This window comes from Ailuropoda melanoleuca, chromosome 11 (genome assembly GCF_002007445.2).
Source record: "Ailuropoda melanoleuca isolate Jingjing chromosome 11, ASM200744v2, whole genome shotgun sequence".
Classification (NCBI taxonomy): domain Eukaryota; kingdom Metazoa; phylum Chordata; class Mammalia; order Carnivora; family Ursidae; genus Ailuropoda; species Ailuropoda melanoleuca.
In genome coordinates this window covers 49817275-49833026 of record NC_048228.1, presented here as the reverse complement: position 1 = coordinate 49833026, position 15752 = coordinate 49817275, and the positions used below count along the sequence as shown (strand labels likewise).

The 15752-nt window shown below is 45.0% G+C and overlaps 1 protein-coding gene across 1 annotated transcript in view; it reads left to right on the top strand.

Annotated features, from left to right (window-relative positions):
* SEPTIN11 (septin 11) overlaps positions 1-14984 on the top strand; it is a 31524-nt gene extending 16540 nt beyond the window's left edge. Inside the window, exons 6-8 of the mRNA XM_002929790.4 lie at positions 7664-7796; positions 9204-9391; positions 12893-14984. Coding sequence (XP_002929836.2) covers positions 7664-7796; positions 9204-9391; positions 12893-12908 — 337 coding nt within the window. The 3' untranslated portion in view covers positions 12909-14984. The remainder of the gene's footprint in view (positions 1-7663; positions 7797-9203; positions 9392-12892) is intronic.
* Positions 14985-15752: the final 768 nt, after the last annotated feature.

The following is a 15752-nucleotide window of genomic DNA, read 5'->3' as shown; positions in this document are numbered from 1 at the left end:
AATCTTTGAAGAAAAGAAATACTTGTTGGATGAAGATGTCAGTGACAGAGGGACCTGGTGGGGACAGTTAGTAGCATAGTCGCTAGGCATCGCGATCACTTTATTGGCATTGTCTCAACTAACCGATGCGGTTGATGTCATTATCCTCCTCATTTTACAGGTCAGGATGCAAAGGCACTGAAAGTGTGAACAACTTACCCAGGGTCCTATAAGTAGAAAGTGAAGCCCTACTCTGAGCCGCTCTCCTCACAGAGGCACAGAGCCCGGCCCAGGCGTTTACGGAGCTGTGACCGCTCATTCCAGCGCACTGTGCTCCTGGCTGCCAGCCGGGTCTCCTTTCCCAAGGCCCTTAAAGCTCTCAGTGGCTCAGGATAGTGCTAGCTACTAATGAGGAGGAAAGGGAATAACTTGTAGAAAAGTTCTTGTGTATTTTCTCACATCATCAATGGATAGAGATGAAGAGGCACAACGTGAAGGGGAGACTATCAAAATTAATGTAGAATTAGTGGCCTAGCAAAGCCCAGTTGCTGTCAGAACCTGGTGGTGGGGGAGGGTTGGCAGGGGCTGAGTGCCTTGGCCATGGAGTGGGGAGATGAAGTGGGGCTCCCAGGCCACATTTGCCACCTCTGGGCTCAGGAGAGGGTTGCTCTGTCCCTCCTGGGCCCACACGGCATCTTGAGGGAGATTTCAGGTGAGGTGATGTGAGGTGTGTCTGGGCACGCATTAGGGGTCACGATTGTTTGGAAAAGACTGTTTCCTCTTCTGCTGTCTGTTTTTGGCATTTAAAGCCCCTCCTGCAAGCCCACGGTAAGTGCCCACCAGGAGGCGGTATTGCTGGGCCAGTCCGATGGGGCTTCTGCAAGGCCTGGCGGAGCAGGGTCCAGCTGACCGCTCTGGCCTCCCTGACTTCCGGGACTTTGGGAAGGTGGCAGATGTCATCCAGGCCTTCTGACTTGTAGACAATATGCTTTATTCACACATCTTCCACTCCCCATTTGGTTCCCTTTCTTCTGGCCTAAGGTTTCCTTTTTTTGTTTTGTTTTGTTTTTGCATTTCACTGTAACCTCACTATAATCTCACTACATTTATTTTTAATTGAGATATAATTAACATACAGTATTGTATTAGTTTCAGATGTACAACATAGTGATTCAGTGATTCTATACAGTACTCAGTGCTCCCCGTGATAGGTGTAGTCACCACACAACATTAGTACAGGACTATTGCCTGTATTCCCTCTGCTGTACTTTTCGTCTCCGTGACTGATTGATTTTATAACTGGCACAAACTTGATCTGTTTCTGTCTTCCTTTATTTATATCCATCTTCCTTGTTCTTTGTATTTAAGAGTCTGGTTTTTGTTCATTTTTGTTTTTTAAAGATTTATTCACCTGAGAGAGAGAGCTGGGGGAGGGGTAGGGGAGGGGGAGAGAGAATCTCAAGCAGACTCTGCACTGAGCGCAGAGCCTGACTCGGAACCCGATCCCACGAACTGGGATCATGACCCGAGCCAAAACCAAGAGTCGGATGCTTAACCAACTAAGCCACCCAGGCGCCCCTATTCATCTGTTTTGTTTTTTAGATTCCACTTGTAAGTGAAATCATATGGTATTTGTCTTTCTCTGCCTGACTTACTTCACTTAGCATAACATCCTGTAGGCCCATCCATCTTGTCACAAACAGCAAGATCTCATTCTTTTTTTACAGCTGGATAATACTGCATTGTGGACATATGCCACATTTTCTTTGTCCATCCACTTCTTGATGGACGCTAGGTTGTTGTAAATAATGGCTGTCGTAAATAATGTTCAGTATTTGAACAGTGGCTGTTGTAAATAATGTTCAGTAAATGTAAGGTGCATATATCTTTTCAAATTAATATTTTTATTTTCTTTGGGCAAATATCCAGTAGTAGAATTGTTAGATTATATGGTATTTCTATTTCTCCACACTTTTCCAGAGTGGCTGCATCAGTTTGCATTCCCAGCAACAGTGTGGGAGGGTTCTCTTTTCTCCACATCCCCGCCAACACCCGTTATTTCTTGTCTTTTTGATACTAGCCATTTGGAAAGGTATAAAGTGATATCTCAGTGTGGTTTTGATTTGCATTTCCCTGATGAGTGATGCTGAGCATCTTTTCATGTGTCTGTTGGCCATCTGGATGTCTTTGGAAAAATGTTCAAATCCTCTGCCCATTTTTTAATTGGATTTTTGGGGTGTTGAGTTGTGTAAATTCTTTATATAATTTGGATATTAACCCCTTACTAGCTACTTCATTTGCAAATATCTTCTGCCACTCAGTAGGTTGCCTTTAATTTTGTTAATGGTTTCCTTGGCTTTGCAAAAGCTTTTTATTTTGATGTAGTCCCAGTAGTTTATTTTTGCTTTAGTTTCCCGTGCCTGAGGAGACATATCTAGAAAGAAAAACAAAGCTGAAGGTATCACAATCCCAGATTTCAAGATATACCGCAAAGCTGTAGTAATTGAAACAGTGCGATACTGGCACGAAAACAGACACATAGATCCAGTGGAACAGGATAGAGAGCCCAGAAATAAACTCACACTTAACATGGTCAGTTACTTTACAACAAAGGAGGCAGGAATATGCGATGGGAAAAGAGAGTCTCTTCACCAAATGGCGCTGGGAAAACTGGACAGCCACATGCAAAAGAATGAAACTGGACCGCTTTCTTACACCATACACAAAAATAAACTCAAAATGGATTAGAGGCCTAAATATGAAACCTGAAACCATAAACTCCTAGAAGAGACCACAGGCAGTTTCTCTGACATTGGCCGCAGCAACATTTTGTAGATATGTCTCCTCAGGCAAGGGAAACAAAAGGAAAAATAAAGTATTAGGGGACTGAGGTTTCCTTTTTGATAATGTAAAGGGGGGTATATCCAAATGTACATCCAAAGCCTTTACTCTTTATCCTGTATGAAAAAATAAGTAGAGAAACGTAGACCTTCTGAAATACTTGCATCATTTCAGTTACTAGGGACACTGGAAATGGCCTGTCCTCTTAGAAATCCACTCATTTAAACTCAGGGTGTCTATCCAGGTGCACGCAACATCACTTGGGACATCCAAGCTGGCTTTGAATCAACTGTCTTGGCAAAGAGGAAGGTGAAATAAGTGTGGTTTTCCATTTCTTGAGAACTACTACTTTAAAACGGGCTCAGACTTTACCTCTGAGGCATTTCCAGCATCCCCAGCACTTCCTACGAGCCTGGGACCACCCTGAAGGCAGGGGGGTGGGGTGCAGTGAGGGGACCCTGCATGAAAGATGGCACAATTAAAGAAAAGCAAAAGCAGCAGCTGATTTGAGTGGCTTCTCAGAATTTCATCTTCAAAGTCCTCATTTCTGGATGCTCTTAGATTTTTTTTCCGTGTGAATTTTGGGTGAGCCAGGAGGGGTATAAGTATATTTTCAAAGCAGAGGATTTCCGTGTGGGTGTACAATGAAGACCATCCTTCCCTTTGAGCACCCTGTGTCTACTTTTGTCCTCCAAGCCCCTCTTGTGTTTATAAAGCAGACAGTGGCCTCCAAAGCCAAGGCTAGTAAGGGGCAGCCATCGCCCAAATACATTGTACAGTGCGAAACAAAAGCAGGAGCTGAGTGAGTACAGTAAGAGGCTGTGTTAAAGCCTTGGAAGTACATCGGAGGCTGTGAAGCTGAGGCTGTCCCTGGCAGTGTCCTTGAACCTGCCTCAATTCAGAATTGTCCTGTGGCAGAATCTTTGTGTCTGTCTACGTACATACCTACCCAGATGTCAGCTTGCTTTCTCCTGTGCCCATCTTTCCCACTGCTGCCTTACAACCTTCAACCCAACCAGAGCAGCATGCTTTCTCTGGACCCAGGTCTCCCTTACCCAGACTCAGCCGCTTTGTGGCTGGTGTTTGGAGACGAGGGGAGGGGGTGTAGGACCCAAGTAGGGCCTGGACTGATCTTGTTCCTGCTGCTTTCTTCCTGAGACACCATTGCCCTTTTCCCAACAGTCCCTGTCCAAACTGCCCATTCCTTATCTCAGAATACCACCTTCTCCTGACTCTGTCAGGTCACGAAAAGGGCTTAGTAACCACCGTTCTCTCAAGAGAGCACAAAGTTTGGGGTGAGACCCATTTGTTTGGGGGGAGCATGTAGACCTCAGTTCACCAGCTGTGCAGTGTGGCGGGTAGATCTCCTGGCTGAGCTTCTTCATTGTCTGACCTAGACAGCTGATTAAACACTTGTATCCACGTTTCTTCATCTATGAAATGGGAGGTAGACAGTAATACCCACCTTACTGGGGTATTGTGAGGATTGATGTATTCTCGTGTGTAAATTGCTTCATAAATACTGGTGACGTGTTGTTCTCTGGCATGCCCTTCACCAGGTAGTTCTTGGGGAGAGAATTATGCTGTGTAAATTACCAGAATAAAGTATGAACTGAAGTACCTCTGCTCACTTCTCCTTCCCCTTGACTTCCACAAGTGAAACCTACCTGTGCTCAGGGCTGCTAAGAAAACAAGAAGAGGGGCGCCTGGCCGGCTCAGTCGGAGGAGCGTGCGACTCCTAATCTCAGGGTTGTGAGTTCAAGCCCCATACTGGGTGTAGAGATTACTTAAAAATAAAATGTGAATTAAAAATGTGACAAGATGAGAAGATAGAATCTGTGGTTTCAATCCAGCTTAAAACCTCATGAAAAAATTGCCTATTTCTCACTGAGAAAAAGGTGTTAATAACTAAAATTAAAAATTAAGTTGAAGGGAGCTAAAAATTGCCAAAGACATCATCCTGTTAGGTATTTGTGAGTGGATGACATAGAACCAGTTCCTTTTCAACTGGTTTTTACCGACCGGAAGCATTAATGAGGGTTTTTGGTGTCTCCCATTTACAACTCAACTGGCAGAGGCTTCTGGGGACTATGACCCTGTGAATGTGTGGTTGTTCGAAGTCCTTTCTCAGTATCTCACTGTAGATGTGACTCCTTGGAGTGGGGTCTTATGATTTCCTAATGTTGCTTATCATTTCCAGTGTCAGAGTTCAAAGCCTGGTTCATATCCTAGGTCGCAGTGATGGCACGAGTAGCATTTGTCGAGCCCACTTTCCTGTTCTAGCCCAGATGTCAAGGCTGTGGCTGAGTCTCCTGGCCGAGGCCACCTGGCCAGTCGCAGTGTTGCTTGATAGCCTTTTTCTGGGATGTGGGCTTTCTGACTTTGGGTGAAAACCTTCGCTATAAAATGTGTTCTCTGCATCATGATCCAGTATACAAATTTTGAAGTACACATGCTCTTACTGTTTGCAGTGCACTCTGGCATTTTCTTTCCTATTCTGTGAAACTTTTTCATTTAACGTATTGGTTAAGACCCTCGCTTGGGTCATGACCCATAGTTTGAAAAACTATCTCCAGAAACTGGAGCATAAGCTAGGTTGTGGCTGGAACTAGATAAGGCAGAGTCATCGTGGGGGTTCTCACATTCTAGGTAGCATTACCTAAAGTACATCGTCTCTGTGGGTTACTTTAAAAAGTTTCCATAATTAAACAAATTTGGGGAGCTCTAAGTTAATAAACGGGTTCTTGTACGTAAGGACTTTAGAGCATTTAAGACAAGCAGTGGTTGGCGGATGAGTTACATCAAATCACCTGGAAGCATTTTAAAAATGCAGATCATTTTATCTTCGCCTGACATCCTGAATCAGCCCCTCTAAGAGTGGGGTTAGGAAACTGGTTAGAAAAGTCCATTGAAACGCGCCCAGGTGATCCTGACATGCTGCCAGGCTGGGAGCCACTGTGCATGGTGACTCTCGAACAGGAGACCTCGCAGGGCAGTTTCCCTGTACTCTCTTGCCTTGGGAACCCCTCTTTTGAAGATCTCGTGAAACTAGTGATCTCAGGAACATAGGTTGGGTAGTGTTTCTGTAAAAGGTGTTCCACTCCTTGTTAGAAAGAAGGGGGTGGTTATAGTCATTATCATAAAATAAAAAGGTTTCCCTCAAAAGTTTGTACCAGGGACAGGTCATCTTCTGCCTTTGGCAGTTCTGATCTAAATGAAGGCGATGAAGAGTTCGTTAGAAACAAGCAAAATCAAATTCATGAATTAGTTCTGACAGTACATTTCTGTATCTCTGTGGCTATTTATCTTACATTTGAAGTCCAAATACTGCTGTTAATTAATATTAATGTCAACATTGGCCAAAATTGTTTTTGTTTCAAAAGATAGTATGAAAGTCTGGAAACTCGAAGTACTTGATTGCTCAATAACAGGTAGTGTTGACACTCTTGAGGGCAGAGTGCACATGAGCGTGGTGGGGGGAGGGGTGCAGAGCCAGAGGGAGAGAATCTTAAGCAGCCTCCACGCCCAGCACAGAACCTGACACGGGGCTAGATGACCTGAGCCAAAGTCAAGAGTCAAGACACCCAATTGATTGAGCCACCCAGATGCCCCTGGAGAACTTATTTTTAATCAACCAATGAAAGTGTTGATCACAGAATTATAAGCAAGCCTAATTAATACACTTTCTAATTGTTTATCTACATGCATTTGTGGTCGCACCGCCGCATGTCCTTTTTCTTCTTCTAAAATGACAAGTGTGGACGCAGGGAGTGGCTCTGCGCAGTGGCCAGGTTATCCACGGCGCTGTCCAGTTTGGAGTCAGTGCTGTGGGTGAATTCAGTCCAGGGTGAAGGTAGATAATCCTGCAGGCCCGTGTTACCGTAACAAGCCTTCTTCTAGGGAAACTGCAGGGGGGAAATAGAAATAGCACCGTATCCAATATCTGCATGTTTCTCTCTTTGTGTAGGTGTGGGTATGGGGGTGTATTTTCTTAAGTTGTGATACCAAAAGCAATTTTTCTGTCAGTGTATTTGTTCTGACTTAGAGATAAAGCCGAGTCTGGCATTTAATTTAAAATACTGGGCTCAAAGTTGCGTAAAGAGTCAGGAGAAGGATGGGGTTTAAGATAAAAATAAAACTCCTGCCTGCTGTATTTACAGTTGGTAATATAACTTGAAAAGTAGCCGTTTTCTACAATATCTTTAGGTATACTATTTACTCTTTCGATGGTTCACTGAATCCGTTTTCTGAATTGGGGGCTGGAGGGAGGTGAGTGGATATGTCGAATGCTTTCCTCCCTTTGCCCCCACGTAACTCCCAGCATCCTATCCCAGAAGGCAAGTGCTGTTGCAGCCACATCCTAGACAGAGAACACTGAGGCTTAGGGACTTTGCCCTTCCCAAGATCAGTCAGTAAGTTGCTGCGGCCAGAATCCAGACTCTGGTCTGTGTGGCTGTGGTGCCCTTGCATTCTCTCCCTACGCTGTGCTGCCTTCATTTCCTCAAACTCTCTTACTTGGTGTCTGCCTTGTTTGCTGATCTGTAAGATACGGGCCAGCCCAACGCAGGCTCTCCCTGTGTGAAGATAGGCAGGATCAAGGTGGCCTTTGAGACATGCCTGTAGTGCTATGTCGTGCTTGTTGACTCATCTCCAGTTCTCGATGTGCTTGTCTTTCTGATCACTGCATAACCACAGAGGAGATGGTGGTGCCACTGTATGTGTTCTTTAATATAGTAAGTGGCAGCCTCGTCTATTTTTTTGGAAGCAATGAGTAGAAATTATATGAGCTGAAATTTCCTGTTCAACCTGACAACACTGTCCTTGGTTTGTGGCTTTTGAATAGCCTTCAGGAGACCTACGAAGCGAAAAGAAATGAATTTCTGGGAGAACTTCAGAAGAAAGAAGAAGAAATGAGGCAAATGTTTGTGATGAGAGTGAAGGAGAAAGAAGCTGAACTTAAGGAGGCGGAGAAAGAGGTAAGCCATCTGTCTTCCTTCAGGGCAGAGACAAAGAAGCCAGGTGTGTTATTAATCTGTCACATTGATAGACCTTCGTGCGCTCCTAAGTACTTTCTACATACAGCTTATTACGTGAGCAGCATACTAACGTGGTAAGGAAAGCAGGTCAGGTATGCTTATCTCCATTTTACAGACGATAAACCTGAGAGGCCTAGAGGTTAATTGATTTCTGCAGTCACATACCTAGTAAGTAGCAGAGCTTAAACTAAAACTAGACCTTGGGTCTCCAGCTGTGGCCCTATGTTCTCTGTAGCTCCATATTTCCTCAATTTACAAGTCTTGCAACATAAGATTTGGGATTCTGGGACCCTTATTATTATTTTAGTCAGTCAGCCAACTCGGTGAGCTAAACAGTGGAGGGGCCCTTCGGCACCACGTGGTGGGTGAGGGTCTCCACGCGCCGTGTCTGTATGCGTGCTTCTTCCTTTGTGGACATGTACTCGCTGCTCCGAGGTCCTTGTGACTCCGTGTCATTGCCCGTGACCAGGCCAAATTCACTGCTTCCTAGAAGCGCACGTGGATTTCTGCAATAGCACTCATCCCATTTAGACGGAGAGAGGGAGGGAGAATGACCTGTCTGTCTCTGACGGTGGATGATGAGTACCACAAGTGCTTCACCTCCAGCGCTGTACGTTGCCAGATTGTCTACATAATTTCCTCGTCACTCCCTGCTGAAATGTAGTGCTTACTTAAATAGCTAAGCACTCAATATCGTTTCGCTGCAGAGAAAGGAAAGTTGAGCCTTATTTGTTGTTGGCTGTAAGTACAAAGTAGATGCTGGATAGAAATCTAAAATCATCTAGTAAGAGTTCTTTTCTTAATTCTTTCTGTCCTTCCTCCCTCTCTCCCTGCTTTTGTTTCTGCCTCGTGATAATTTTCTAAATTCGATTTGTCAAGAAATTTGCCAGAAATCTCCCAACAGATTCTTATTATTTGAATAGCCTATACTCTCTATAGTCACTGTGTATGTCTGTAAGTAAATGTATATTATTCATTTAGGAAAAGGACCAGAAATAAAGAACTACTCTTACTACTTGGGTAAATTGCTAATTAGGAGCATGGATAATTTTTTTCTTCTTTATGCTTCTTACAATGAATATGTATTTTATTATCAGTAAGAATGAACAGGATTCCCTTTGGTGCCAAGGCGTCCAAGTCTCAAAGGCACGTAGTAGGGCTCCGAGGGATGCTCTTTGCCAGCTCGGCCTGGCTCCCCCGGCAGCGCCAGACGGTGCGTCCCTCACAGGACTAACACAGGTGCAGCAACATCATGGAGCACGTTTTGTTTTTGAGCAGATCCACATGACCTTCCGCAGTAACTTTCCACTCCTTTCACCAAGCTTGCCCTCCTCTCCTCCTCTCCAGCTCCATGAGAAGTTTGACCTCCTGAAGCGGACACACCAAGAAGAGAAGAAGAAGGTGGAAGACAAGAAGAAGGAGCTAGAGGAGGAGGTGAACAATTTCCAGAAGAAGAAAGCAGCCGCTCAGCTACTACAGTCCCAGGCACAGCAGTCTGGGGCCCAGCAAACCAAGAAAGACAAGGATAAGAAAAAGTAAGCGGGTGTCCCCCCATGCTTTGGGGCCCTCTAACAATTTATTCCTCTTGCATGTTTCTACTTTTCCCATTTACAGACTGGAAACTGGTCTGTTACCAGAAAGATAAAAGCAAGTCTTTTCTCTACAGTGCAGGGAAGATGATACAGGTTTTTAAAGTATTTGTAAAGGGTACACAAACATTAATTTCTAAAACTTGACCACACGACCAAGCAATCAGGGCTGGAGGAACCTGCCGTCTCCAGTGGCGTCTTCTGCACCAACACTAGGACTCTGGAGAAGACAGTCTATTTCTCTTCACTACTCTCTGGAGACAATCCTCATGACTCTTGACGAAGGGCATCCTAAAATGATGATTGTTAAAATTTTTCTCTTCTGTGTTGCGAGGCTTGATAAGCCAGTCGCGGAAAGTCTTGTTTCCAAAATGGAAGATTGGGACAAACTGCTAGAGTCCCCTAGTTTTCCCCTAAATTCAACAAGATGGTGAATCGTTTCATTGTGGAAATGGGATCAAAGGACCCTTCCTGTTAAGACACCCCCACCCATCCTCAAAGCACACAAAAGAATATTCTAAGATATGGCCTTGATTTAATGTGCCACAGGGTCAGACTCTGCTCTTAACTTAGTCACTTCCTATAGTAACTGCAGAAGCGGCCGCTGGGCCGGCCTTGAACTTCTCTCATGATTTCAAGTTCTGCGTCAGATCACCTTAATGACTAGAGAATGCAGTTCTAGGACAATCGCTGCTGGGTTAATGGGAAGCACAGTGGTCAGTGCGATAGCTTCTAGGAACAGCCTTGTGGCGGCCGGAGGGCAAACCCGCAGGCGCTCCCCTCCTGCGTCTGGTCCGCGCGCAGTGCTCTCGGGGCAGCGAGACGGCAGCTCAGAACGTGCTTCAGGACTCTTACCCTTTACCCTTAGGTGCCAGGGTTCTAGGGGAAAAGCTGACAATTCAGTAAACGGTAAAGCTGTTGGTAGTCGAATAGGCAAAGAGCTCAGTCTTGCAAAGGAGAGCAGGTAGGAGTGGATCTGCACAGCCGCTGAGACCAGGCCCGGGGCGTGAGCACAGCGGCGGTGTTCTCTCGTTCTCCGTGATCACGCGCGCTCGCCCCTCCCAAGTCTGCTTACGTTGCCTGTGGCAGGAATCACGAGGCACTACTACAGTGACGCACGGAGAGTTTTACATTATACAGACTTTGACTTTCCAAGCTCTGAGGCAGCAGAAAACGTGTCAAGAGAGCAAAGAAGTAAGCCCATTTTCGGAGCAATGAAAGTAGTTGGTGCAGGTGTGGTGTGATTTTAATGGGGTTGGTGCAGACCCGAGTGATCAAGGATTCCCAGGGCTGAAACTTTGGTTATGCCGGATTAAGTCTGAGCGTAACCATTGCCTGGATTATAATCCAGTTCAAGTCTGAGCATAACAGTTGCCTGGATTATAATCCAGTTCCAGAAAGCGCTCTGTGCTGTGCATGTCGGGAGAGCAGCAGTCACTCACGGGGACATCCCCGTGCGGAGATTCGGAGGTTAGTCACTCTTCAGTGAAGACGAAAGGGCAGTCATTTGGCATCACACCCTTGTTGATCCTAACTAACCCAAGATAAACTGTGTGTGTGTGTGGGTTGGGGGGGTGGTCCACACCCATAGGTATGGATGAAACAGAAAAAGCTGCTGACTCACAGCTTAGGAAACCCAAAGTCAAGTTTTTCTTGCCCTGAAGCACTAATGTGCATCAAGGTACGTGTTTCAGAACTAAGGATGTTTATAAGAGACCAGCAACGTTCCAGGGATGTTTCCCGTGCACTGAATGTGCCTTTAAGCAACAAGTCCCGCGAGCTGACCCGCACGGTGCCTCCGTTCCACAAAGTCTGTGTAGTGACAGACGTCCCCGTGTGGGGAGGCTTCTCCTTGCCCTTCCGGTCATTTTAGGTTATTTTCGTCCCAACCTTGGGCCATAGCGATGTAAAATGCTTCTCACGTTTACATGCAGTATGTGTGAATTCTGTTGTAGCCTTATTTATACCTTCTCGTGGTATTGATAGAATTAGAGTCCATCTGGTACCCGGTAGAGACCAGCTTTTGTACCCGACAGTGGCGCAGATCTTTTGGTAGGTTCTTAACCTTTTCTGCAGCGCTCCCATTTGAACACTGAAAGCAACTGCCAGTCAGAGGCCTGGAGTGTCACAGTTAAGCCCCCCGTCCCCTTAGGGCCAGGGGAGAGTTTTGGTTAGAGAGGACCATGGAAAGACAGTCACCAGAGCCGCACTTTGAAAACGAATGGGAGACTGACGCGTGCGTCCTCCCGTAGCCGGAGGGGGTGCCGAGTCACCGTATGTGCCACCTCGGAGCTGCCTTTGTTTCACAGAGAAGATTCTTCTAAAAAGAGATGCTTATTTATTCAGTTGCTATGCTTCCACCTTGAAAATTAACTTAGTGTTTCTGATAGTTTTAAGTTCTGTTTTTCTATGCTAATGACACGCTCCCTTTTCAACATAGGTAAGGCTTTATGCTTCTTGACCATAGTGGCATGAGAGCCCATAACATTTCCTAAGGTGACAGACAGAGTAGAGCCGACCCGGCACTGCTGTTAGCCGGACCCCACCTCCTGCCCTCCCTGGCCGGAAGGGTGCGGGCCTTATTCGCGGCCACACCATGGTGCTGGCACTGCCCGGGGTAAGTTGCTCGGTGGACAGTGTTCTCCTTTCTGAAAACTCTGCACTGTTGCCAGGAGGCATGGGTGGTGATGTTTCATCCATCCCCAAAGAAGGTTTTAAAATCCATCATTTTAAAACTGTACCCAGCATCCGATAAGTACGGTTTATACAGTCATCTGCTCATCTTTTAAAAAGGAAGCTTTTATTTTTGATCCTCACTAAGGAATGAGGTTGCATGTTTCGGACTCGCCTGAAGTGAGGCCTGTGGATCTTGGGTTGGGTGTCGCCTTGTACCTGAACGAGGGGGACGCTCCCGGCGCTGCTGAGGCCGGAACCATGGAACGACTGTCCTGCTTCCCCTTCCCAAGTAGATTAATAGCATGTCCTCCACCCACTGTACTCCAGTCCCAAGTTACTTGTTCAAAGACACTGTTGTAGGTTTATTCTCTGACTCCAGCCACTCGGAAATGGAAAGATGCACTCCTCTCCAGCACCGACGTGGTGACCAAATTGTCTGATAACATAATGTTTTATGGTTATTTGAGAAAATGAAAATCAAATAGTAAATCCTTCCACTATCACATGTAGTGGTTTCAAGAAGTCACTCATGAAGTCTAAATTACATGCAAATGGAAACTAACCATGTGTTCTTTAATTCAATATTAAAATTTTGCTTTTGCTTGTCATGTAGAATAGCTTACTCAGATTCGTGGTTTTAATTTCTGTCAATTCCATAATCATTGCATGAGCATTCACCATCACCGAATGCTGGTGCTGGCGCTCCTAATTTTCCTTTCTTTTTTATTTATTATTATTTCTAACTTTTTTGTTTTGTTTTTTAACTTGCAGTGCAAGCTTCACATAAAGCCTGGCAAGCCAAGGATGGTCCCGCATTCACCTGCTTTTGCAGTAATATTGTATCTCTGCCATCTGTGTCCTTTTGTTTTATTTTATTTTATTTTTTTACCCTTCCCCAGACACCAATAACTATTAACTCATTTTGCTGAATGTTGTTGGGTAGTGGAAAATGATAGAACGAGAGAGTAACACCAAAAGCTATGTGCAGCTGGACTTTGTTTCTGGAAAGTAAATGATTTGCCTTTTATGCCTGTTCAGAGTGGCAGCAGGAAGCATGCCTGTTGCTTGTATGTTGCTTTGGACCGAGGGATGGAGAGCCACTGGCTCCATGTACGTCTGTCAGGAGAACTTCTCACCGCCTCAGCAGCCGAACTATCACCCCGAATACCCATGACAACAGTTTGCTTTTCTTGATTTCTCATCTCCATGGTGGCAGAAGCCCTGAACTCACTCTGCCTCTTCTCTGTACCAGCCCCAAACCAAGGTAGCTTCCTACATAGGCAGAATGGTGGGTCAGCTTTTTAGGACTTTCACACGCGCATGGATTTTTCATTATTATAATAGCATTATTTGGCCTGTACCATGGGTCTCTTCAGACCATCCCCTCTCACAGCTTTAAAAATGTGTCTAAATCCCCCTCTCCCCAATCCTGGCCAAGTTGGACCGTAATGAGAAAGCTGATTATGTTCCCTTTTATCAGCGCAACCTTTACCCTGTCCTAGTCAGCGATCTGCAGGGTCAGGTCATGTGATGTGGCCTAGTAGCAACATCCTGCGCTAATGGCGACGGGCTTTCCACAGCCTCCCTACTGCTCACAGTAAGCTCTCTCTCCTACTCTCTGTGGGCAATGGCTGGTTCTAGCACATCAGTACTTCTAACTGTACTTTTCAATAATCGGGAGGAGAAAATTCCAACAGAAAATTTCTTATCAACTGCATATCATCTGCAGACCAATTCTGAGGGGACCGCATCAGTTTCAGGTAGGAATAGGGAGGAACGTGACACAAACCCACGAGTGGGGAAGGTAGAAATTCAGCTGCACATCCAGCTGCCCTGCATAGTCTCTTTCTCACATTTGGCAATAAAGGCAAGAGGGAAATAGAGCAGCTGGTCCTTCAAATCCAGTTGTCCTGAAGGACTCTCCTCACCGTTTTCCTCACCACGACTAGTGCCACCTGCTCTTTGTGTCCGAGCCCGTCGCCCTGTCCACAAGGATTAGGGCCAACCCATAGGCCATGACACAGACTCCATACCACATTTGTGTGGGAGGAGGCATATTTAATCTCTCTTCTGTACTATTCCTTTGTGAGGCTTATCCTTTCCTCTTCTTGATTTTTCTCCCCTCTACTAACAAGAGCCTCCCGGCTTCTAACTCTGCAGTCTCCTATTTCTTACTTGAAAGAATAATATTTCTCCTGACTGCACCTGTCGCTTCCTCCTGGCCTTCACTACTCGTACATGAGGTGAATAGGGCAGAGTACATTGTATCTCCCGGACAAACGAACACACACACACCTTTTGTCTTTGTTGTTGTTTTAAATAAGTCTCTAGTTGATTCCAATGAAGTTTTTTTTTCCCTTCTCTTCATCCTCAACCATACTTTTAGGGGAAAAAAGTTATGGTCTTCCGTGAACTGATGGAGACCTAATTAGGCGAAGTAAAGATGCAGTTTCCCTGAAGGCCAAACCAGGCTGGGCTCGGAACTGCAAGCCAGAAGCAGCAGTGGTGGTATAAAGACAGCCTTAGGACCTGGACCAATGTTTTTGTTTTGTTTTTTAATGATTCTGGCCCAGAGCTAGCTGTGGAGGAGTGCATACCAGACGGCATGCCGGTTCGAGCCGTGGCTGCGTTTGCTCCTGCGCTGTGCACCAGACAAAAGCTTGAATACTTGTGTTGTATGCTTGTTCCAACCGCTGCTTGTGTGAGCATTTTTGTGCCTTGTAACAGAAAATATACTTCTAAGTTCCAAAAATGGTCACCTTAAAATGATCATTTTTAATGCATCACTAAAGCCTTTTCAAAAGTAAGCCTAGCTGCGAAAGGCATGCAGCTGACTTTTTGATTCCAAGATTGTTGATTGATTTTTTTTTTCCCCCATGAAAATTTTCACAACAAAATAAACCATATGGAGAGTCAGGGAATAAAGTCAAGAGAAAGTCCTAGAAGCTCTCTCTTTTTTTTTTTTTTAATATGTTGCTTCTGAACTCCTTTTCGGCCCCTGCTCCTTGGCCCTGTTTGGTTTGTTGTTGCTGCCCTTCTCTTCTTTCTGTATCTGTGCCTTTTTTCACAGTAGTCCTTGGCTCTGCACGGAATAAATGATACCCTCAAATCTAATTGGATGTGCTTTCGCCTTTGCATGTAAGTACAGTAGTAAGAAAACTTTGAGATCTTTCTGACTTTTTAAAATTAGAGAAACAAATGGGATAGACGGATTTTTTTCCCCCTTTTTTGGAGGGAGGTAAGGAGGTAATGGTTTGAGTAGGCTTTGTTTATTAAGAAAAAAAGAAAACACTAAATATATTTAAAATAGCCACATTTGTACCTTTCCCAAAAAATAAATATAAATTCAGCTTTTCCTTGATACCAATATGGAAGTCAGAAATGTTTGTTCCCAGGCGTGTTCTGCACAGCCTTGTGGGCATATTACAGATGGTCCTTGGTTCTGACCATGGAGTAAAGCTAGAATAAGAAACTACCACATTCCTTTGGAGAAAACCAAGAGGGAAGTATTTTTTATGTTATGTTGACTTTATGACTTTTTAATTTTTTGATGATCTTGGTTTAATGGTCTTTCCCTCCTGCTAACTGCTGGCAGTGAACATACTTTTTTTTTTTTTTTTTTTTTTTTTCC